This window comes from Lichenostomus cassidix, chromosome 3 (genome assembly GCF_008360975.1).
Source record: "Lichenostomus cassidix isolate B80296 chromosome 3, HeHo_3.0, whole genome shotgun sequence".
Classification (NCBI taxonomy): domain Eukaryota; kingdom Metazoa; phylum Chordata; class Aves; order Passeriformes; family Meliphagidae; genus Lichenostomus; species Lichenostomus cassidix.
The window spans coordinates 44,167,735-44,192,994 of NC_139483.1; the positions used below are offsets into that span (position 1 = coordinate 44,167,735).

The window sequence follows — 25,260 nt, forward strand, 5'->3', positions numbered from 1 at the left end:
CTTCTAGAAATGGAAGATTCAAAGAAGAATGTAACAGGAAGCTATATTTATTGTCCTTTGACATGTGACTGCTTTCTAGTGCACACTGTTTCCCACTAAGGTCAGTTGGAATTGTATGTGAAGTTACTGTACACAATACCTTCCTTGAAGAGGATATCTTTTAAATACACAAGAACTCATTAAAAATGCAGATTTAAGTGTATTTTTATCATTAAGTATATTACCCTGTGTTCTCTGTGTCATTCCTTGGGGATGAAAGCAAAACAAAAAAGGCTTTGGACATATTTTTGGTCTTAGTTATCAGTATTTGTGTAATTACGATTTAATTTTGCTTAACAAAATTTATTCTAAGTATAATTACGTTGTTATTGATGTAGTTCTAGTTATGAATAGATTAAAATAAGATGAAGTTAAGTTTTACTGGGGAAATATGCAAACAGGCTTCTGGCTTCAGAAGTTCACTGGTATGTGATTACTGCAATAAGGTATTAACACTCTTACAATGGTTTATTGAGAGGAAGAAAAAAAAGAAAGAGAGAGAAAAAACCCAATCCATGCCTCTAAGAGAAACTTTTCTAGATCACCTTAAATCAGAATTAATTTTCAGAAATGGTTTTAACACTTAAATTTAAATTAAACTTTTATTTGAATTTTTAGATTTTCAGAATTACCTGAGAACTCAAACTGGTAACAACACAACTGTTAATATTATCATTTCAACTGTGGATTACTTATTAAGAGTTCAGGTAAGTAACTTATATACTAAGTAGATGAAAATAACAATTTGGTTCTATACAAGTTTTATTAGAGGAGCACATTTATTTCTCATCATATTTATTCTGGTCTCTGTAGCCCAAGCTGATGAGAAAGGTTGAAATTCTCTGGTGGTTGCAGTTCTTTAAGAATTGTTACTTTGTACTGGGAGAGTCAAAAGTGACACAAATGTGAAAGACTGGTTTGGTTTCAGCCTTTCCATGCAGAAATGCGATGGACTCTGTTAGCCAAGGAGAGCAGCAGGAGGCAGGCTCTGCTCAGGGTGGCAGTGAGTACAGGGAGCCAGCGTTGACTGAAACTGCCCTGTGAGTGACAAGCATTTGGTATTGCACAGGGTCAGGTTCAGCCAGCTGTTTGTTCATCCATGTTCTGGTTTAGGCTGAGCACTGGTTTAGGCTGAGCACTGGCCGCTCTGTGAATGAATGCTCATGGGCTGACATGGAGGGAAACATAAGAACAACGCATTTTCTGAGGAGAAGAAAAAAAGGCAAGAGAAAAAAACAAATGCAGAAGGCTAGATTGAAAAACTTTTTAATAATCTCTTTTGACTTATCTCCCAAATCATTTTAATATGAAAACATTTCATGGTAACAACCCGGTAGAAAATAATGAAAAAAATCTACTTTTTCCCAGATTGGAGCATATGAATGGTGTGAAAACATATTTTGTGATAAATGTTAATAATTTTTACCTATAATTGTCCTGAAAATCACCGTGCATGATAATATATTTTGTTGTGGTTTGTTTTTTTACTATTATTATTTATCTAATTAAGTTCCCTTTGGCCATTCATTTATTTGCTCTGAGAATTCCAGGCTTTGAAAAGTCTTTTTCTTTTTTTTTGTTTACACTGCTGCTTCTATCAACATTGCTTTCTATCTTTATGCATTTTGTGGAAGTTGCAGAGACAATATGATGATTTTTATTCCACTGCTTGCTTTGTTGAAACTTTAATAAGCTCGCCTTTGGGGAAGATGGAGAGAGGAATCCTGCACACAAAGCAACATTTGCTCCCACTATTGACTAGGTGTCAAGCACGCAGTATAAAGAGACATTGTTCAATGAACAGCGTGCAGTCTGGCAGCCTTACTGAGCACTCCTTTTCAGAATGCAGGAAGTTGTATTTCTAAGAGCAGATACCAACTCATCTAATTTTTAATTTATTTTATCTTGAGGTTTGCTGTGGGGTGTTTATTTCTTTCCTTGTGTTTGTTTTCCTATTGATTCCCTTAAGATGAAACTAAAATTCTTGAAGTAGTATTTGAGAATCACTAGGTGGTTCATTTAAAGCCTTTATAAATGAAATATTTTTGAGAACTAGAATGCTGTCTGATGTTTTTTTCTTATACATATGAATATCCAGTTAGAGCCAGTTTGGCCACACAATCTCTTTGTGCTTCTCACGACTGTTTTTTCTTTAGGAATCCATTAGTGATTTCTATTGGTATTATTCTGGGAAGGATGTTATTGATGAACAAGGACAACGAAATTTTTCCAAAGCCATCCAGGTTGCAAAACAAGTTTTCAATACTCTCACAGAATATATCCAGGTAAATTAATTTCATTAGAATTTTACAAACTTGAAAGAAAATTTATCATACATTAGGCATGAAGATGTAAAGTAGCTAGATATAACATGGAAATATAATATAGATACATTTATTCTTCAACATTAGTGCATATTTTTATGTAGAAAGCAAAATATTAAAACGCATGTATACCTGTCACTACTCTTTTGCAATCTTATAATTTTATTAAAATCTAAAATTATTAATAATCATCTATGTAACGTAGTTTTGTTTTGGTTTTAGTTTTGATTAGACTGCAGCAGTGTTACCCACTTTAAAACCATTACTTTTAATCCACTGAGAAACTAATTTCAGTGCAGATCATAGTTGGTATTTAGTCAATATAACATTAGATAGTATTTTCTTTCAGGAATTAGGCTGTTTAGAGGCATTAGTGCTACATTTGAAATAAATTCACACTTTATGTTTGAGAATTGTAGAGATGCACTTGAGGTGGACTCAGCAATAAATGAGATTGAGATCAATTCAGTCAAAATAAAAATATAGCAGTTCTTCCAGTATATCTAAGGAAGTCAGTGTCATTTAGTTCTGCATTAATTGTTTATGTAAATCAGTTGACAATATTACAGTTTGATTTTGCATATAATAAGCAGTTTAAAGAGAATCTCATTAGACTGTTAGGCATCTATTATATTGTTTTCATTTAGATGAAATCAATTATTATGAAAGCAGTATGCTATTTTTCATGAGGATTAAAAGTGATAGGACTAAAGAAAAATGAGAAGAGGCAACTCATATGCATGTGTGTGCATATATTTAATGTATACATATTTTATTTGTTAACCTTGGAGGCTTCAAAAGCTTTTGTGTTCCTTTTGTGTTTTTCAGGAGTTAGAATTGTCTTTAAGTATTTTTTAGCACTGTGCTCTACAATGTGCTGGGGGGGGATAAAATCGGGAGACTGATTCTCTAATCGCTATTGTGAATTTTGCATTAACCTTCTATGAGGTTATTCCTAATTTACAGAACTACACTGGGAAGAAACAGCTTGAAGATTTGCACTCCGTTAGCATTTATTGTTTAAAGTTACAAGGAGGTACACTCTTTGGGGTTCTGAATTGACACTTGGCTAAAGCAGGCAGAATGGTTATTAGGAGTAGGCATTGTTTACAGTCAGTATTATTAAATACATCATTCTAGATATGCTTAATTTTTCACAGCAGTTTCTAAAGGACAGCCCCAAGCTATGCACTTATATCTTTCTTCCTGTTTTTGTTGAATTTCTTGTAAACAAACTTTGGTTTTCTTCCTTGTTTTTTTTTGTTGCCTGAACAATAGGGGCCATGTACTGGGAATCAGCAAAGTCTGGCACACAGCAGACTGTGGGATGCTGTAGTTGGCTTCCTTCATGTGTTTGCCCACATGCAGATGAAGCTGTCTCAGGTATCTTTTTGTTTTACTTTTTCCTGTATAAGTGACTTGTATCTTTGTAAATGAGAAACAAACACGTTAATATGTTTGAGTCATTAATAACAGTTAGTAGGAAAAATATGAGGAAAAATAAAAGACATGTGATAGGATACAATAAAATTGAGAGAGTAAATTACAAAACTGTAGTGGGTATGAATAGCAGGCTTGTAATTGGATTACTGGCCACAGGTACAAAGCAGATTAGATCAAGCTGCAAACCAAGCATATCACTGTTATTCAGAAAGAACTCTCAGTTATGGTCTTTTGTACCAAAATTCTCTCACTGTGTTTTCTGCAGTTTCCTTTTATGCAGGACTCATCATGTTCATTGATGGCTCCTGCATTGAACCCTACCTCATCATTATTGAGCCCTCATTGAACATTATTGAACATGTCTGCATCTAAGCCTTTTTCACTCTTAGGAGAGAGTAGTCAGACCTTGTAATGGGTGAAGCTCTTTTGGATGTGAGTGCTCATTTCATAAACTGTAGAAATAGTGAAGGGGACTGGCACAGACCAGTTCTTTAGGGTATGAAAATTAGGTGCGAGGAATCCTATCCTTAAGCAGTGCATTTTTCAACTTCCTAGCTTTTAGAAAGAAGTGCACATCTTAGTTGAATGCAGTGATTCTAATTTTTTTACATAATCTGACATTTTCAGAGAAAAATGTCATATGCTTGTAAAAGTGTTAGTCGTTGTTAAGAAATACAGCTCTGAAGGCTCTGGGGTTTTAGATTTTGTTATTTGGCTCCAAAGGTGTCCATGTAAGTATTCTTTGCATAAATTAAAGTAATCTTGCTCAGATTATTTTTCTCACTGCCCTTGGAACTTTATGGATGAAAGTAGGCTGAATGCTTACACTGTAGACTTTGGGCTTCGGGTATGTTTCTCATTCTTTTTGGCTAACTAGAAGTCTTCCCACAAATGACATCACAGTCAAACCTATTTTTCAAGAGAAATGCATTGAATTTCTACTGAAGTGCATTTAAAAGTGCTTGTAGATACTGGTTTTGAAGTATCTTTATTAAGAATTTTTAAACAGTCATTATTTGGATAGCCCACAGTGAAGGCTATTGTGCTTTCTTCCTGTTCCACTAAAGCAAACTGGAAAGAAGTATTTAAGTAATTACTGACAGTGAGTCAAACACCTGGTAGCTATGTGCTGATTATGAAAAGTGATGTGGCTATTGGCAAGATTTGCTTTAACAGTAATGACAAGTTTCTAGTCTTTCCTGTGACCAGAGTGGCTTCACAGCATCTTTTATAACTAAATGTGGAAAATTATGGTACTCTTCCTGCTTCTTCAAAAATAGCCCAGCAGCTTTGCACAACAATATCCACCAAAGTGTGTGTTATTCGTGATGTTCTGTGGGATGACAGAAACATGGTCTACTCCAAGTGTATCTCTCCAAATGCATCACGATAAATAGTGAAGGTGTTTTTCCCTTGCTTAGAGATCAAGCTTTTAGCTTTTGGAAACCCTTTATGGGGATCAACAGGAAATACCAGAATAGACATGTGCTCTTTGGCTTGTTTATATTTATTACAAGAATATAAGTTTTTCAGACTGTGTTGAAATACAGTTTTCAAAAGTGTTGAGTGTGCCTAAGTGTATTTAAAAGGAGTTACCATATGGCTTTTGTCTGTAAGAAGCTAAATTCTTGTCTGCCTAGACTAAATACTTTGGTTTTCAATCATTAGTTTGCAGAGCACTTTTGGAGAACATTTGAGGCAAGATTTTAATAGGAACAAAACTAAATCACTCTTTTGTGGTATTTTTTAAAAATTTTAATTCTCTATTTTTGTACCAGGGAGAAACAATGTGATAATGGTAATACTTCTTAAAAAATCTCCCTAAGGCATAAAAAGAAAGTACAATTTTCAGTCTTAGTGAACAAAGATCATTGAGGTTGCAAACAGCTTTTGTAGTTAAAAAATCTGTAAGGAAAACTTACAGGACAAAACAATTAGAAATCATATTTCCAAATTATGCAGTTTTCAGTCCAAGATCCAAATTGTCATTGTTGAGGGTGGGGTGGGTGCTTTAGACAAAATTTATTAAAGAAGCCCTTTCTTTGAGTCTGAAGTGCACAAAGAACTCCTTTATGTATTTAAACTCCACAGAAAGGGGTTTAAATGAAGGTAAATCCTTCCTTAGCTTCAGATTTTGTTAATAGTTTAAATTTAAGGAATTATAGAGGTGTGATTAAATCACTGCTTTTCAAGTTTTAGTGATGGCAAATAAGACAAATTTATAAAAGATGAATTGTTTGTTAAGACAAATGAACAGGCAGAAGATCTTAATCAGAATTACTTAGTACACATTATAAAAGCTAAAAGCACTGGTGAACTACAATATTAAATTTCAAAGTGTGCTATATGAAAGCAATTCTGTTAAAGCAACTATATGCAAGCTAGCAACAGAAACATTATGTAGAGGTTGACACTCCTTTTTGTGGAATACTTCTTCCTCTTTCTCTAAATCCGTGGAAAGTAACCTTGGAGAGGTGTCCCAAATCCACAGGAGAAACTCCATATAATTTAAATTTGTAGGAGAATCTAACTGTATGAAAGTGGCCTGGATTTGTACAGCATAAAGAAGCAGGCTGGCAGTCATATGCCTCTAGGTCAGTACAGCAGCTTATCTGTGAATTCTTACTTCAAAGGGACAGGTGTGTGTTTGAAGATGGTAAGCCAGGCTGGCCTTTTAGCATAGTCAACACTAAAAAATACCACTTTGGTGCCACGGGTAGCTCTCCACAGGTAGCTTGCACTGCTTTGTCTCCTGACTGGGTTGCAGGCCAACCAGATAAGCTTTATCAGGGCATCCTGCCACAAGGATAAAGTACCTTGAGTTTGTTGTACCAATCACTGAAGTGCAGCAGTGCTCGAGTATTTATCAATGGCATGATGCAGCAGTGGATTGCTGAAGAAGAAATTAACTACTTGAATAAATCTGTCCAGATAGATTCCAGGCAAGTAACAGAGAAAACTCGGTAAACCCTGTGACATAAAAGATGGCTAAAAAGATCAGTTTAATGTGTATCTAATGATTTACTAATGGAACTTTATTAATAAATATTTTAAAACTTTATTTAAACTTTTATTTTTCCCTCAAAAAAGTTCAGAGGCCTGTAATGAAATCACTCATTTTGAATCATGTTATACTTTGAGCTCTCTGTGCTACTGCTGTTGCTGTTTTTACAATTTTTCATAGCTATAAGCTTGATTACACCAAAAGCAACACTATTTTAGCTGACAGGAAACATTACAAAAGCATCATCTGTGATCTTGACATACCTAGTTATTGCTTTAAATTTTTTATCACATTCAGTTTTGTTTTTATTAAATTACTGTTTCTAACCAGATGGTGTAAATATACTGTGAGGAGTTAAACAATTAAATATATATTTTCACTGTATTACCATTTTTCACACTTCTAGCTTCTTAATTTTTAAGTCTTTTTTTTACAAGGTGAAACATGCATGCACATAAATAAATGTCAAAGAAATCAATATATAATTTATATTTCTATACTATGTTTGTTATTTAGGATTCCAGTCAAATTGAATTACTGAAGGAGCTAATGGATCTTCAGAAAGATATGGTCGTCATGTTGCTGTCTATGCTGGAAGGTAGTAAAAATTTGAAATAATCTTTCACAGTTGTTCTAGCAAAGTCTTTACCTCTGTGAATTTCTTAATTTGAGAAATAATGCTGTATTTTCCTTCGGGTTTTTAACTTTCATATCTTAATTGTGACAAGACCTTTAGGGTCTGAAAGCGAATGGAAGATTTAGGTAGTGTAGTTGATAAAGGGTGTATTAATTCTGAATGCCAGAACTGTATAAAATCCAGGGTTAGCAGAAGTTTGCTTGGTTTCCATGAACTTTATTTACCTTTTGAGTTAGAAGAAAAGGTTTTTACTGTTTAAGTTGAAATCCTGAGTTCTAGGGACAAAACCATTCGTCAGTAATTTAATTAACATATTAATATTATATACTTAAAATATTGCATTTATTTTGGTAGTGATCTTAGCCATAAAGAACAGGCTTGGCCATCTAGTGACTATATTCAAAGTCCTGAAATTATGATTTTCCAGAGAATGTAGTCATTGTCAAGAAATACTCGTGCTATCAGTTTAGGCACTTTATGATATTGTGTTTGTGCTTCTAGCACGAGACCAATCAGGCATACACATAGAGATCCAAAGATCTTTTCTTCCTTTTAGCTTCTTACGTGTATCCAACCACATTGTCTTGTGAGAACTAGGAAGACAGTGCTTAAATAGTAAATTGCATTATAAATGCAGCATAGATTGCAGTGTAGCATGCACTACCACTGCTGTTGCTTTGCTCATAGAATGTTATTGAGAAGCAAAGTAAATTCTTAGTACTGTAGGCTGTGCTCAGTGAGGAACCTACTGAGCTGCTCATCTAGATAATGTGACAGTAGTTCTGTCTGTGTTGGACTATAGTGAAATTTATAATATGGTACCCCACTTTTAGTACTATATTAAATATATGATCTCTCTCTGCAGGCCTTGTTGATTCTTCCTTTCTGTAATGGCAAATACTTAGTCACCTGTTTTTTCCAAGTCTTAGGGTAGAGTTAATAGTAAAAGATTTCAGATTTCATAGCTAGCTTTCTTATATGAGGGTGTTACCCATTAGTTTATCATTCTTACTCTGCTTATTTCACTAATCATTACAATAGACTTTTCTTTGCCAAAACATTTGCTGACATCATTCTCTCTAATTCCATGTCATCACATCTAGGTAATGTTGTGAATGGAACTATTGGAAAGCAGATGGTTGATATGCTTGTGGAATCGTCGAACAATGTGGAGATGATTCTGAAGTTTTTTGATATGTTCTTAAAATTGAAAGATTTGACTTCCTCTGATGCATTCAAAGAATATGACCCTGATGGTAAAGGGATCATTTCGAAGAGGGATTTTCACAGGGCAATGGAAAGCCATAAGCACTACACTCAGTCTGAAACTGAGTTTCTGCTGTCATGTGCTGAAACAGATGAGAATGAGACTCTGGACTACGAGGAGTTTGTAAAACGATTTCATGAGCCTGCAAAAGACATTGGTTTCAATGTCGCTGTTCTCCTGACCAACCTGTCAGAACACATGCCCCATGATACACGCTTGCAAACTTTCCTTGAGCTGTCAGAGAGTGTGCTGAATTACTTTCAGCCTTTCCTCGGACGTATAGAAATCATGGGCAGCGCAAAGCGCATTGAACGAGTTTATTTTGAAATAAGTGAGTCAAGTCGGACTCAGTGGGAAAAACCTCAGGTAAAAGAGTCAAAGAGACAGTTTATATTTGATGTCGTAAATGAAGGTGGGGAGAAAGAAAAGATGGAGCTTTTTGTTAACTTCTGTGAGGATACCATCTTTGAAATGCAACTGGCTGCCCAGATCTCAGAGTCAGATCTGAATGAAAGGTCAGCTAATAAAGAGGAGAATGAGAAAGATAATCCTGAGGAAGAAGATCCTAGAATGGGTTTCTTCTCTCTTGTGACCATGAAATCAGCATTAGTAGCTCTCAAGTATAATTTAATGACTCTTATGAAAATGCTCAGCATGAAGAGCCTAAAGAAACAAATGAAAAAAGTGAAGAAAATGACCATGAAGGACATGGTCATGGCTTTGTTTTCTTCCTATTGGAGCATTTTGATGGGCTTACTGCATTTTGCTTGTAATGTTGTCCGGGGCTTTTTTCGCATCATATGCAGTTTGATGCTTGGAGGAAGCCTAGTTGAAGGAGCCAAGAAAATCAAGGTGGCTGAACTGTTGGCTAATATGCCAGATCCCACTCAGGATGAGGTGCGTGGGGAAGAAGAAGAAGGGGAGAGGAAGCCAACAGAAGCTGCATTGCCTGCAGAAGACTTGACAGATCTACAGACTATAACAGAAGAGAGTGATCTACTCTCAGATATATTTGGCTTGGATTTGAAACGAGAAGGTGGACAGTATAAATTAATCCCTCATAATCCAAATGCTGGTTTGAGTGATTTACTGAGCACTCCCTCCTTAGCCCCAATGCCTGAGGTACAGGAAAAAATCCAGGTAATTGTATCTTCTATTTCTGATATATATTTCTCTCTTTCATATAATATATATAGTCTTGAAATAAAACTTGCATCTTTGTTTTTCTGGGTTTTCAGATTTTTTTTTAAAGGAACCACATCTAATTACTTGTGTTTACTCTTTCTGTTGTCATAAACTTGAATTTCCACCGCCTTCTCTAAGTACATGGTGATTTGGATTGCTTTTAATTCAGTGTTAAATTGCCTCTCTTCATTAATATAAATTGAATTATATTTTCTCGGGTTTCAGTTGTTTAACAACAACAAATAACCTTAACATTCTGCATTATGGGTATTTTTTTAACTAACTCTGTACTGTACAGTAGTGTTTAGACACAGTTTTAAACCTGATTTTCTGTAGGAGAAGGTGAAAGAAGAGGAAAAGGAAGAGAAAGAAGAAACAAAATCAGAACCTGAAAAAGCTGAGTATGTATTACTTTAAGATCTGATCCTACCCAAAAAAAATAAAAAGTGTTTTGTTTCACTGAAAAAAACCCCAGGTTGATTTGTACTTCTTTGCCTTTAATTTTCTGTCCATTCACATTCCAGTTAGGTTGGTTTTTTTTTTTTAACAATGCTCCTCACCTCTGCCCATTTGCAAGGAAATGACATGTAATAAGCACCACTCCGATTCTATGAAGTTCCCTCTTCCCAGAAGCATCCTTTGTAATGTCCATTTAATTTCTTTTAGAATGTGCTTGATTGATTATTTTTTTTCTTGGCAAATCTAAAGGCTAGAAGAAAATCTCTTGGACACTTTGTAAGAGCACCTGAGCTCCAGAGACCTGCTGTCCATCAGTGGTAGACACTGAATCTGTCTTACACTCTTCCATTTGTTATGATATGTTTTGAGTTATTTGCATTTTTCAAAACCTTAACATTCCAGAATAATTTTAATGAATTACAGAGTACTCTCACGTCTTTATGAAGAGAAACTGTTAGGATTTGATCTATGATGATTTAAACCCTTCTAGGACACCCTTTTAAAATGTAATGTTAATGCCATTAGTGCAGAATAAAAATATTGGAAAACAAAATATAGTGCTTGATTTTAACCAGTAAAAACCATGGCTATCCATCTCCTTATTTTATGGCTCCTGATACATGTATATTTTTGTGTATAGTTTCTGTAGCTGATTTATCACTGTCAAAATTCTAAGAGGATTCCTTAGACTCCAACTCTTATTATTATTGCTCTTCTGGGATGACAGCCACTTGTCTGTGACAAAAACTTCTTCCTAATCAGCGCAGCAGATTTCTAACTCAGCCAGTATAACTCTGTTAACGAGAGTCTTGCTGACTTTTGAAGGTCACTTCACTGTTGATTGCTCTGTTTGGCTGTGTGAGTTGCAGTAATACCTCTATTCTCTGTGAGGAGTGCAGTGCCTGGAAATATTAGCTGCCCTGAAGCATCTCCTAACATGACAAACTTTCAAGTGAAAGTTTATCACATGTCTTCTAGGAATTGGAGTGGCTTTGCACATCAGTTATTCTGTTTGTAGATAGGTACAGAGAAATTAATAATGTAACTTAGAAGTTGTCTCTCAGTCTGGTTTGGCTTCAAATGGACTTCTTTTCATCTGTCATGCTGACAGGTCAAATTAACTTCTAAGATAATTCACAATTCTTTAGATCATGTGTTGGAGAAGGTAGCCCACAAACTTTCTCTAACGAGACAGCATGGTAACACACACCAGATGCTGACACAGTCTTACTTCCATCTCCTCCTGGATTGGGTATTCGTGAGTTCATCAGGTGGGCAGAAATGTACAATTTAAAACTTGAGCTTTGACTTGTAAGTGCAAGAAGAGCAAAACTTTTTTGCAACCTTTCCATGAACCAGATAGTTCAAGCACATGAGGTTGGAGGGGAGCACTTAGTCATTCAGGGACTCATGCAGACACAGAGCTGTCAGCTTACAGACATTCTATCACTGCAAGTATTAGCTGCATAATTAGGAAGAATAACCCCTGATAACAAGGTTGGCAGATTTTTGATTGCCTGCCTCTACCAGCTGGCATTCCCACTTCAAAGTGCCAAACCAATAAGTTTATCTGTAGCCTTAACCAGACTGTCACCCTTGCCAGTACTTTGGACTGAAGAGGATTATTTGTCATGTGCCTGAACGCATGAGTCATGACTACTTGAGTCTTATTAAAAGATGCAATAGCCTGTTTCAGTGTGTGATATTAATTTAGCAATTTTATTAATTTGACATATTGTGTTGTCTTCGTTTGTATCCTAAGAGGAGAAGATGGAGAAAAAGAAGAGAAAACCAAGGAAGACAAAGGGAAACAGAAATTAAGACAACTGCATACGCACAGATATGGAGAACCAGAAGTCCAGGAATCAGTTTTCTGGAAGAATATAATTGCATACCAGCAGAAGCTTCTCGTAAGATGTTCTCTAGCTTATGGGTTTAGCTGTTGGCAGAGACATGTACCAATGTATTCTACCAATGCAAAGACATACAGCATCTGCTGAACCACATTTTTCTATCCCCCATTGTCCATAAAAAGGACATGAAGCAAAGGTTTAATGGGAATGTTAGAGAAAATAAACACAAAAATAACTTACTATACAAGATATTAATTCTTAGGAAGACAATTATTGTCCCAGGCCTAGACCTTTAGAGACACATGTGCATCATTGGAAAATATTCATGCATTTTTCTAGGAGTAGAATTCCTGAGTTTTTACAGCAGCTAGGGAGCTCATAGGATTTCTCCTTCTCTGAGAGACATCTCTGGGAAATTACAAGCTCTCCTGTAAAAAGAATCAACGAAATGCTTAACCTGACACAAATAAGAAAAGTTGTTACAGATTTTTATTTTTTTTTTGCAAACTAGCAAGTTAATATTTGTGAAGCTTTTCAAAACCTATAGAAAATAAGACTTAATGAAAACATAAAACTGCATCTGACAGTCTCTCAGTAAAATATCAGATAATATTTGCGCCAGAACTTCTTAAAATCCATGCGTTTATTAGCTAGGTGATTCCATTAGTATTCTCTGAGGCTAGGGTGAAATGCAAAGCAAAAATAAATACATTTTTGCTATGTATCTAGTACATAATTATGTAGAGATGGCCTGCTTCTAATATGAGTAACATAGCAAAACTGCAAAACTTCAGTCAAAATCTTATTAAGAAATTAAGTGTTTAAATTTGGCTTTTGTACTGAGATACCTTTTCAGGCTAGCCACTTTGCAATCGTGTGAATTTAGCTTAATTTTTTTCTAATAATCACTTTTTATATTTCACTGATAGTTGTTTATGACGGGCTGTAAAATGGAAGAATTTCTGTGGGAGAGTTAAAGCATTCAAAATGTGTTCTGTAAAGGTTTGTGAGTCATCAGGAAGGGACAAGATATATTTCTGCAGGCCTGTTGATAGTGTGATAATGTCAGAAAAGCTTTCTATTCATGGTACTTAGGTCACACATGATTTTTGCTGACCTGGTAAAAATGCAGTTGATTTTGGAATAGAAAATATTTAAAATAAAATTATATGCAGATTTTTTTTTTGTAAAAGTAACAATTTGCCATATGTATGAATATTGAGCTACAGGGAAGATAGAGACTTCTATGTTGTTATTGCATATGTTATGTACATATGTACATTACATATTACCAGTACTCTTACATTGTGGTGTCTCTGTGTTGTCTGTAATGTATTGAGAGGACAATGAAAAAGATGTAAGGCAATTAGAAATCCTTCCTCCTTTATGTATGGAGTGAAACAAAAGGTTCTTTATCCATTATTGCACATGTAGAATAGGAGAGAACTTGTACATCCCGCAAAATGCTTGTTGGTTTGGGGTTTTTTTTATATTTATAATTCTTTTTAAAAGTTCCATGGGGGGAAAAAACCCACAAAAAACCCTCTCAGCAGCTACTTACTAATGATGGTTGAATGTTTATTAGGCAAAATATATTTATGTTCTGTTCTCTTTTCAGAATTATTTTGCACGAAACTTTTACAACATGAGGATGTTGGCATTATTTGTTGCTTTTGCCATCAACTTTATCCTGCTTTTCTATAAGGTAAATTTCTTAAAATACTACTTTTCAAGTTGCACTCTGGAAAACATCTGGGTTTTGTAAACAAGATGCTACAGTAAAAGTACCTAGCCTCATAGATGAAATACCTGCTTCATCCTTCCAATTCAGAAATCCAGCAGGGTGAGAGCTGAAGCATTTGTGTGAAGTTAGAATAGACTTCCAGTACACAGATAGCTATTTACAGAGCATTGTGCTGGGACAAAGGCAGCACGCTGAAAGGCATACCTGTGCCTCAGATGCTCCATTTCACACTACAGAGAAACATCCAAGCTGATCCTTCATTGGTAACTTCAAGTAATCCATGCCAGTTGAGATGTTCTCTTGTGCCATTACACTCTCCTGAGAGTGTGTGTATAGCAAGGAGTTGCATCATCTTAAGCTGCCTAGAATATCACTGATTTTGTCAAGACTTTTAGTACTGTTAATGCAAGACTAGTCTTTGGATTCGAATCAATTTCTGGCAGAGCCCTGATATTAAAGACTACATGCAGGTTTGTCAGGGGTTTCTTCTAAGAGGGCTGTGCCCTTTCTTGAATTTGAGGTGATGAAATTTGTCATGGACCAAATTTGGTAATATAGACAGACAGTGGAAAAAAAAAGGAAAGAGAAAGCACATTATCACAGACTGGTGTAACAAGATTTGCTGAGGTATTCTTTTTGGACATTTTTATGCAAAAAAAATTGTTTCTTTACAGTTATATTGTTCTTGGTATCATTCTTTTTAGCTATACTGCTTAGCTTGTAGTATTGTAAAGCTCCTGTCAAAGGAATTCAGCTGCAATATAATGTGTTTTAAACAGGTCTCCACATCTGCTGTGACAGAAGAAAAGGAGCTTCCTGTGGTATCTGATGGTGAAAGTACCAAGCTGAACATCCTGGAAAGCGATGATGATGATGAGACTGTCATTGCAGTGCATTATGTCCTGGAAGAAAGTAGTGGCTACATGGAGCCCACACTGAGGATCTTGGCCATCCTACACACAGTCATCTCATTCTTCTGCATCATAGGGTATTATTGTCTGAAAGTAAGAAAAAAATAAACCTCTTTATTTCTAGGTCTAAACTTCTTTATCTGTTGAGTGGTATAAATTAGAAGAAAGTTAATCTGCTTAAGCAGGTTGGGGCACCATGTAAAGGAATCGTATGTTGTTCGCTGTGATGTACACAGAAAGTGTGTTTTAGGTGATGTGTGTATTCAGGAAGATATAGACTAAGAGTCTGGTTAGCTATCAGGCAGACAGTGACAGCAATAATCTGCTTCAGAAGCTGCTGGAGACTGTCAAAGACAAGGTGTGAATGCACATGACCAGAGAAAGGCAGATTACAGTGTCTGCTTTAGTAGTCTGTCAACTATGTCATTTGAAAAGGATGCAGTGTTTTGGACTACTGCTGGTGCTTATTGTGACTGTAAAGAATGCCTGCCTTTCATACACACATACTCTGCTGGTAGTAAATAGTGGCAGGAGCTAAGCATCTTTTAAATTAGTGTCTTGGAGAAGATCTCTGTTAGGGATGTGAAAACTACAGATGTGACTTTGGCAAAATGCTGATTGTGGTTTGAGAAAACCAAATGTCATCAATCTCTGGAGCTGGAAGAAGTATATCTGAGATTTACTTCCCCCATTTTTACACTCTTGCTGGGAAACAGCTATAGGTCAAAGTGCAGGATAGCACTAAGTTAAATGGACTTTTGCAATGACCTAGTACAGCTGCATATTTGTCCTTATAATATCTTTATTAAGGTTTTATATGGTCCTTAATATTTTTCTTTTCCTCTTGTAATGGCTAATAATTTTTCTATGCTAAAATACAGGATCTGCATTAATGGTTGAAGGAGTTGTTAATTATATTACTGCATTAAGTGTTGATTTTCATCTCTACCTTAAATGTCGCTGCAGGTCAATAAATACTAAAACATTTTCTTGTTGCATTGGTCTCCATGCAGCATGAAAGCTTAGATTTATGGAGTTTGAGATGTTTTCTTCTCCCACCTCATATGTTTTTGTTTTTTTCTACTATGACTTATTATGCTGTGGATTTTTTGAACTCCATTAATTTTCTGACTAGAAGGGGCAAAGATTGTTATCAATATTTATCCTAAGGAATTGTCTCCTTTCCAATTTGGAAACCAAAATATGGTCCAAATATGGTTTCAGTTTCTATTTTGGAGATTTTTGAATCCAGAATCTTCTGAACTGCAGGCCTGTGTGTGATAGGTTTTCTTCTGGATATTGCTTAGCATGAAATCTATTAAATTTTTCTCATTTAGCTTTCTGAAAATTGTGTTGGAACTTTTTTTTAATTGTATCTGATGTAATCACCTTGTTGCTTGAATAGCCTTGGTTTTAATTATTACTCTTCCAGTATACTCATGTCCACTCTTGCTACTATTACAGTTATGGTGGCTAATGCAAGGTAGGTGCATTTTGGGGACCTGTGAAATAGTTTCAGGGATAAATAGAGTTTACTTTTTTTTGGTAAATGATGTCTTAGAAAAATCCTCTCAACTTAGTAACTAGTTACTTAGCACTAGTTACATCTGTCTCCTTGGAATGTACTTTTGAAGTCATCCAGCTGATGAAAGAGTTGTAGGTAAAGCCTGGTTAGGTGTCTAAGCTGCTAGCAATTTTGTTTTTATTGCATACAGTCTTTGTTCTCTGAAGTTAAACACTGTTTCTCACTGTGAAACTTCAAAATTTTTTTAACAAATAAAAGGAGCCTCTAATATCTCTGGCTATCAAAATGATATTAAAAAAAAGTGATTCCAAGTTAATATTTTGGAACTAGAATTTCTAAGCATTAAAAAAAAAATATTTCTTTTACTTGGCTACATCTAATCCTTTCATAGCACTGAAAAACTATTTTTATTTGGAGGATCCCTCTTCGGGGGTTTTGATCTTCTCTTTGCAGCTGTTTGGTACACTGTAGTTTAATGATTGTGAATGACCTGATCCTAGTGTATCGATACCTTTTCAGTGTTCTGGGGAATTGTTAAGTAGTTTATTTTTTTTTAAATACTATTTTTCTTTCATAACGAACAGCCTTTATTAAAAGCTTGCAGACATATTGGTGCATCCTAAATAATTCCTGGTTTGTTTTTTTGCTTTTTTTTCAACTGCAGGTTCCACTTGTTATTTTTAAGAGAGAAAAGGAAGTGGCAAGGAAATTGGAATTTGATGGGCTATATATAACTGAGCAGCCATCAGAAGATGATATTAAGGGACAGTGGGATAGACTTGTAATCAACACACAGTGAGTTTTTACTTACTCTGTATCATTATGGCCTTGCAAGTAATTGTTCTTCTATTTCCACAATTACATATTTATCATCCAACTTGTCTGAAATAAACAATTATTAGGGATATATTTCTAGCATGGATGTACAAAATTTTCAGGCACCTGCGAGGGTAATGTTTACTATCATTTTTACTATTACTGTTTAATATTATGCATTCCCAGATTTTTGTCTTAAAATTATTTCTTCTCATAAATGAAAAAAAAAAGTAATGAGTTAGTTTTGGCAAGCACAATAATGATGGTTGTGCATTGCTATCAGTTCAAGAGTGAGCTGTGCTTTGCATCACCTATTTAAGGTTCTGTCTGCCTGGTGGGACTGTGGGATGTAACTGCTCTGGAACTCTGTCTGCAGGCATTGGCTCTGCCGTGCTTCTCAAGCCACATTTACGTGGTAGGCTGAGCACCATTTGGCAACTTTCACTCCAGTGGCTGCTCAAGTGACTAACTGGTGGTAGCCACCACATAGAGACTCTTAGAAACAAAATCAGCATGAAGTTTTTACTGCCTCTTGGTAACTACTGCACCTTCTCATGACTGTCTAAAATTTAATCTTGCATATTGTTTTTCAGGTCTTTTCCAAACAACTATTGGGACAAATTTGTGAAAAGAAAGGTGAGGCTTATTTTAAAAAAGATATATGAAGCGAAAATAAAATTTTAATGGAAATTTCTTTTCATGTTTGGAGGAATGTGGACTACACTTCTTTGAAATATAAATTTGATTCAGTGCAGATTTCCATATTTACAATTTCAAAGTACACAGAATTCCTTAGCACATTCTTAGAACTACTTTTGAGAGGTTTGGATAGTTGTTCATTAAAAATTTTTCTACATACAGCTTTTTGTATAAAACAGGAATTCAAATACTTCCATGAAATTACATGAAGAATTTTTTGTGCACTTGTATGAATAATGCAAATTATGGAAAATGTTTTATCTGTGCATATTTATGTATTCACCTCCATACACAAAGAATGGTGTCTCTCACCCAATAGAAGATTAAAAAGTAATTAATAGGAAGACAGGACAGATTGAGGTATTTAGGCACAGGACAAAATCAGACAACTATACCTGCCTGAAAGGTATATGCATGCACTGGCCTTTTTTGTCCCTTACCACTCTATTTTCCCATCCTTTTTCTCCCCAAGTCACCTAAATCCATCCCTTTCTCTGTATTTTCTTCCTCCCTGTAATATCCAATAACATCCCATTTATGGAGTGCATAATGTGTGCATCCCTTGGCAGTAATTCTCTTAGTCTGACAGGTGATCTGGAGACTCACCTATCAGACTAAGAGAGATACTTGACTTACCTTGATGGGTTTCGGGTTTGGACACTGGGTCTGAGGCTTTCCCGGGACCACCCTGGGAGGGGCCAGGCAGAGCATCCACTCACTGTGAATCCATAATTTGGGTTCCTGCCTGCCACTGGGCCACTGTAATCCTCTAGGCTTGAGGAAATTGGTCTTTAATGGCCTCATGGCCCTGGGACTAGGAGGGCAAGGTATTCTTTGTACTCTCCCCAGCCACTGTGTCTCTGAGCTCCTTTGTGGCTGTGCAGGTGAGCTTTTATTGCAGAAGCTAATGATCTCTCTCTCAAGAACAGTCCTCTCTAAACAGAGACTGCAGAAGCTCATTTCCTACAAATGTGATTTTAAATGTTTTCTCAGCTTGCTCTTAGGAAATAAACCTGATGTTTGTACAACAGCTTACAGCAAGAATTATCTTTTTAGTGTGTTTGTTCACAATTGAAAAAGAGGGTGTGCATGTTGTTGGAGCAGATTTACCCCTCCTTCATGCTTTAATGCCAATCTTGTATCATACTTTTGGAAGCGTGTCTTTTTTAATACTCTTTGCTCTTCTGCTTTGTAAAAGTCTTAGGTCAACCTGACAAAAAGTTCATTTGAATAATGTATTAATTTTGCTGTGGAAAATGTTTTTTTTCATATTTTAAGTTGTTATATACAGATTTCTATCTGTCTATGGAAAGGGAGGCAGGAGCTTTTACAGAGTACTCAAGAAAGAAAATGAAATCTACATTGCTTTTGACAATGTAGCTGGTCTAGGAAGGTTCAAATCAAAAGAAAAGGACTATGGTTTTAAATTGTGTGAAAGGTTTGGTATTTCGGCTTTGACTGAGGAACTGCATTGTATGATTTAATTGCCTTCAAATATACTATTTTGCAAAAGATGTCTTCTTTTATATATATTTGTAATTTAATCCCCAATCTAGAGAATAATCCATACTCATGGAGCACTGTTTTCAGGCTTTTACAAAAAGGCTTGTCTCTAAAAATCTGCAAAAATATCAATAAATATTTAAAGCATTTCCTATTAGAAAGCTGGCAAAATACCACCTTACCTTCAGGAGTCACTGGGTTATGATCTTGTTATAGAAAATTTTGTATTTCTTTGACTACTCTTTTTAAAATGAGAAGAGACAGATAATATTTAGGAAGGAGCAGTGTGTTCAGTGAGAAGGAGAACAAGTAAATGTTTATTTCCAGAAAAATTACTTATGAAACATGTTAAATTTTGTAAGAAAGAGATAGGAGATAGTTTGAGTTCACTGAAAATAATTTTTTGCCATAACTCTGTGTTCAAAGTCTGTGATGACAATGTTGTACATAGTTATGAAACACTGTTTTCGGGCTCCTTGTATGTTAAAACTCTTGTCTTCAGATCTAGGCTAAAAAACAGCTGATCTAGCAAACTGATGAATATTTTTGTGTATTCCTTCTGACTTTAGGTCATGGATAAATATGGTGAGTTCTATGGTCGTGACAGGATCAGTGAGTTACTAGGAATGGACAAAGCTGCTCTCGATTTTAGTGATGCTCGAGAAAAGAAGAAACCAAAGAAGGATAGCTCCTTTTCTGCTGTGTAAGCATTTGCCTCCAGTTTGTTTGTGATTGGTTTTTGTTTGTTTCTTTCTTTGTTTTTGTTTTAAATTTGGTTGGGGGGTTTTGTAAGTTAAAATCAAATGTTCAAGGTTTGCCATTCAGACAAAACACATTGCTCATTTATGTGTATCTATATATATAAAGATAAATAAATTCTTATGTTGAAGGATATAGTAAATTTATTCAATTATAGACCACATTTATGCAGGATTCCTCTGGTTTTTATGTATGAAGACTTAGTTAAGTGCACTACTTTGAATACATCTGCTTTGAATACATCACATTCCCACTGTTTTGACAGTGTCATTTCAGCTGAGTTAGAATCTCCTTTTCAAGTTCTCAGTTCAGCTCTGCTGGAAAGAATGGGCAAAAATGGTCCTGTGTATTCTGATTATAAAGAAATAATGGAATAAATTTAAGTGCTAGTGACCAGTAAAATCTAGGAATTAGATGATTAATCTTCACATCCTTTTATAATTTCTTTTCTGTAACTGTGCATTTGTTTATCATTTGAGAGACAGAACTGAAGAAAAACCCCTAGACATTCAGAGTAGTAAATTCTCCTTTGCATTGTAGGAGCATCTTCAGTTTTCGTAAAGGACTGCAAAAATATTTTTTCCAGTTCTGCATTATAAGAAAGGTATTCAACTAGATAGAACATATTTTAACAGATGGAATTTTTGTGCTACAGAGATTCCAATGTAAGGGTTTATTCAAAGCTTTCTTTAAAAGCAACATTCTACGTATGGGTTTGCAAGGATTATGAGAAGTGTACAGTGGGACTACTGATAGATTAGAATTGTATTGAAGTAAGAGCTGATTTTGTAAGGATGGCTCCTTTATTCATCATTATAAAGAATGGATATTGATAAACCAGGAGGCTGTTAGAACAATCAATCAGGTGCATTAAGGCTCAAGGACTCTGTGGTATTTCAGTACTAAATAAAATTTAATATTGTGGCAGAAGTACTTTCCAGAATGCTTTCTTACATGCTGTTTTGCTCCTGGACTATAGTAGGATCCATGCTTGAGTTCAGGAAAAAATTATTACTTTTGTTATTGGTATAAAAACACAATAAAACTACTTTCCCTTTTCTGTGTGCCCATGACTCATATGAGGGGAAAAAAAATTAAATAATGTTTCTGTGAGTAATCTTAAAAAAAGAGACAAGAATGAAGCAGCTGGAGAAGGCTGATGAAATACTTAGTTTAAAACCATGCCTGAAGGATGCCTGGCTTTTTTAATATCTCTAATATCTTCTCCATGATATATATGGTTAAAAAAAAATTATTACTTCATCCATCTTGCATGTTGTCCTGGGAGAAATCATTCCATACTCATAACAGATTAATATGTTGTGGGGAAATAAAAAACTATTATAAAAATTTACAGAACCAGTCACGTAAAAAAATATATGCTTCAGGAAGGTGCATTTATCCACTTTTTAACAGTTTCAAAAATGAATCCTAATGCAGCTACTAAAACTTACGCGTATTCCAGATTCAAAATTTTAAATGTATTTACCCTGCAGTGAAGAGAGAGGTGGCAAAAGCATTGGACTTGAGCCCTTACTGCAGTACTTTGGGAAGAAAATAGAGAATGGTGTGACCTGGTGCGGGTTGCAGCTCTGGTTGCTTGTGCCTGTGCGAGGAGGAGGTGGTGCAGGCTGAGGCCAGAGCAGATTCTGTGTCTCTCACAACACAGAAGGGAAGTGCAGCGTGTAGCATTTTCATTCCCAGTACAAGTGAGCAGGTCTCCTTGACCTCTAGCTCCTACTGCTTCTCTCCCTTTCCTTTGGAAAAATAGGCTGGGATTTGCATCTGTCATTTTGCAAGGGACTTAAAGCACTCTACTTGCAGGTGACCATGCTTCTTCAAAAGCTTCTGCCTGTCCCATTCCCTGTGTTAAAAAAAAAATCTACATTTTACTGACTCTTGAAGAGCCATCCAGCTCATGGATGCAGCCTCGAGTATTTTTAAAGTATATTTATTTAAATATATAAATATGAATGTTAATATTTAATTAATAATTTGCATATGTTGCAGGATTATTTAAATATAACCAACTAAGGAGGATGATGCAGTTGGAGCTCTGCTGTAGATTAGAGATTAGACAGTAAAACCAGTTATATTTTGCGCACTGAGACTTTGACAGTGGTGCCATTTTTCCATTGTATTAGTTTCTTCTTTTGGGTGGGTGGTGTTAAACTAGATGCATCACAGATGAAGCATATTTGAGAGAATAATATATAAGATGCAAACATGAAAGTTTATTATCAGAGGTGCCATCGTTACTACATTGTTAGTAATTACTACTGTTACCCTGTCCCTTTACCTTTCTAACTGCTGTTGTTTCTGTGATCATCAGTCAGATCAGAGTGATCAGAGTCAATGGAAGAGGCAGATAAGGCTCAAGCATCTCCAGCAAGTGGTGACATAAGGCTAATCTGGAAAATAAGCAGGGCTTCTCTCAAATGGTCACATGGTGGAAAAATTCTTCCACTTTCAAGCATAGAAAAAAATGTTAATTTTCTGCTGGAAGATCTGAAGTTTTTATAGGGTGGTGAGAATTTAATCATATCATAAATGTGAAGTGTACAAATACTGAGTGCAGTTGGTCTCAGAATGTGAAAGAATTTGAAAGGTCTTATTCTTCCTTGTCATGAGAAACAATAATCTGGGTTTTCAAAAGATTCTGGAGTGAGTAACCTGGTTTTTAGTAACGTAGTATCTCAGAGAACAGGATTGTTCCTGGAAAACTGGTAGACTTTTTTCCTCAGGTGACAGTCTGCCTCTTGCCCATAATGGCTAATGAAAAAGTGAGAAATTTTACATGCAATAGTTTTTACACCTGAAGTCCCAAGATTTATACTTGCTATGACGACACTACAGGATTTACAGAAGTGTGGATGTGCCTGTTTGTCCGAGTAGAAGTGTAAATCTGCCGGTGGGTAGGGACTTCAGCTGTCGTGGTTGAAAGGCAGGCCCTCAACCTCAATTAATAGTCCCTGTTAATGTCCAAATTCCCAGCCTCTTCCATTGAAAGGAACGAGGTATTCGTAGGAATCTCAATTTCAAACCTTTCCCCTTATGGATGCTAATGTAAAATAACTCCTCCTTTGATTATTTACTTGGGAATCTTAGGCCTAGTGGATCCTTGCTGAGGCTTTTTGTGGAATACCTTAAAATAATAATCTATTCTGTGCTCTGTCTCCAAGACAGACAGATAGCTTACAGATACCCAATAACTCATTGTTTTGTTTTAGTTCAATGTGTTCTTTTTTGTAATGGTCAAATGGCACCATTCTCTATGAAGTATCACCTGTTGATGTTGTACAGTGCCTAGCACAAAATTTTGACACAGTGCAATAAAAATGATGTTTCCTACCTAGTTGACAATTAATAAAGAATGTTTGTTATCTGATGGGATGCTTTCTGTTGTACAAAAAGTAACATTAACAGAAGATTTTCCTAAGTACCTATATCAAAACTGGTAAGAATTATCATATTTTCATTAATGACTTTTCTTACATCCTTAGAAAAATGGAACAATTTTCTGAACAATCTCTGAGATTCATCTGATCTAAATTTGTCTGTCTTTAATGTCATCCAGGTGTGTCAGTCATGGTATGCTATAATAATTAAGGTAAAGAATTGACATTTTGGGGTGCAAATTCAGTGAGCTTTTTTAGCAGCTGCTTTAGGCCTGGGTGGGTTGCATTAAAAAGAAAAAAAATCTTTTTTTCTCCATGGATTTTAAAGACAGTGTGTTTAAAGACTTGTATGCATGATGATGTATAAATCAATCAGCATTCAGTCTGATGAATGTAAAGTATTTATGACTTTGATTTTCAACATTTTTTTCCTGGACAGGTTCATTCCAGAGTAAAAGTGTGAATTAGAACAAAACTCCTATGTATTTCAGCTTTTGGAGAAATAGATCAGCTGTTGACTTCTGTTATGTGACAATACACTTCCTACAGATTGTGTTTCATGTTTTCCAGCTGTGTTTTGCTATAAAATGCTTTTTTTTTTTTTTTTTTTTAAATTTTTACAGGCTAAATTCCATCGATGTTAAGTATCAGATGTGGAAATTAGGAGTTGTTTTCACTGATAATGTAAGTTTCTCAGTATATAGATATAGATACGTTGAGATATGGAGAGATATATAGAAATACACAGAGACAGATATAGATATATAAATTCATGTTCTGAAATTAAATACACACTTGTTAATGCAAAGCACTTCAATGAGAAGTGTAAAGTGCTCTGGATTATATTTATTTTACTACCTGATGAAAATCTGGAATTCTTAAAAAGACATTGTCAAAATATTTTCACAGTTACATTTGGTAGTAGTGTATAGAACCTCAGTCAATTCCTGTCCCCCTTTCTGACATGCCTTATTAGAAGCAATAAGCAAACACTGTAATGTAGAATTAGAAAACTGACTGTATAAATGCTAATTGCCACTTCCCACATTGTTCATAAATTTTATGAACACTTGAATGTTCCTGGAGCACAGTCAGAGCAATATAGTTAATGTATCTCAAATTGCTACATTTGTTTCACTGAAACTGATAGTAGGATGAGGCACAGAATGATGCAAACTATTTTAATAATTTGAAAAAGGGAGTCTTTAAAAGCAAAAAACCAAGGAAATATAAACAAGAATGTTAAAATGCAGTTTAAGAAATCAGTTTTCATATGATTTATAAGTCTTACGATTACTGTTTGCCTAACCACTTATTTTACTGGAGAAAAAAATGGTTGGGGAAAAATTATTTTGGAACTAGGACAGATGAGAAATTAAAGTGTAATCTGAATGTACTCAGGAAAAGTGAAAACAATGTCTTCAGGTCTAGACTCAGCATGATCTGTAAGCAGTGTTTGTTAGGGACTAGCATTTTTTCTAAGGGACGGAGTGTAATCTTATAAATATGTACTTATGTTCAATAAAAAATAATTGATAGAGGAACAGATGAAATTAACATTTGTTGTTACTTAAATAATACATGTTTAAATAGTAGTTTTAGTAGCTCAAATTAATTATAAAATTCCTTTTGTTGCTTGCAGAGTCCTATAATTGTCATTAACTATTTTGGGCATTAATATTTTAATGTAATTA

General features: G+C 35.2%; 1 protein-coding gene across 12 annotated transcripts in view; it reads left to right on the plus strand.

The window, feature by feature from the left end:
* RYR2 (ryanodine receptor 2) overlaps positions 1-25,260 on the plus strand; it is a 383,225-nt gene that overhangs the window by 346,305 nt on the left and 11,660 nt on the right. For all 12 annotated transcript variants that reach the window (XM_085055535.1, XM_085055538.1, XM_085055530.1 and 9 more), the window contains 13 exons: positions 658-746; positions 2,196-2,324; positions 3,642-3,746; positions 7,327-7,408; positions 8,551-9,854; positions 10,236-10,300; positions 12,121-12,268; positions 13,830-13,916; positions 14,735-14,959; positions 17,056-17,186; positions 17,801-17,843; positions 19,979-20,112; positions 24,190-24,250. In XM_085055535.1, coding sequence (XP_084911661.1) covers positions 658-746; positions 2,196-2,324; positions 3,642-3,746; positions 7,327-7,408; positions 8,551-9,854; positions 10,236-10,300; positions 12,121-12,268; positions 13,830-13,916; positions 14,735-14,959; positions 17,056-17,186; positions 17,801-17,843; positions 19,979-20,112; positions 24,190-24,250 — 2,603 coding nt within the window. The remainder of the gene's footprint in view (positions 1-657; positions 747-2,195; positions 2,325-3,641; positions 3,747-7,326; positions 7,409-8,550; positions 9,855-10,235; positions 10,301-12,120; positions 12,269-13,829; positions 13,917-14,734; positions 14,960-17,055; positions 17,187-17,800; positions 17,844-19,978; positions 20,113-24,189; positions 24,251-25,260) is intronic.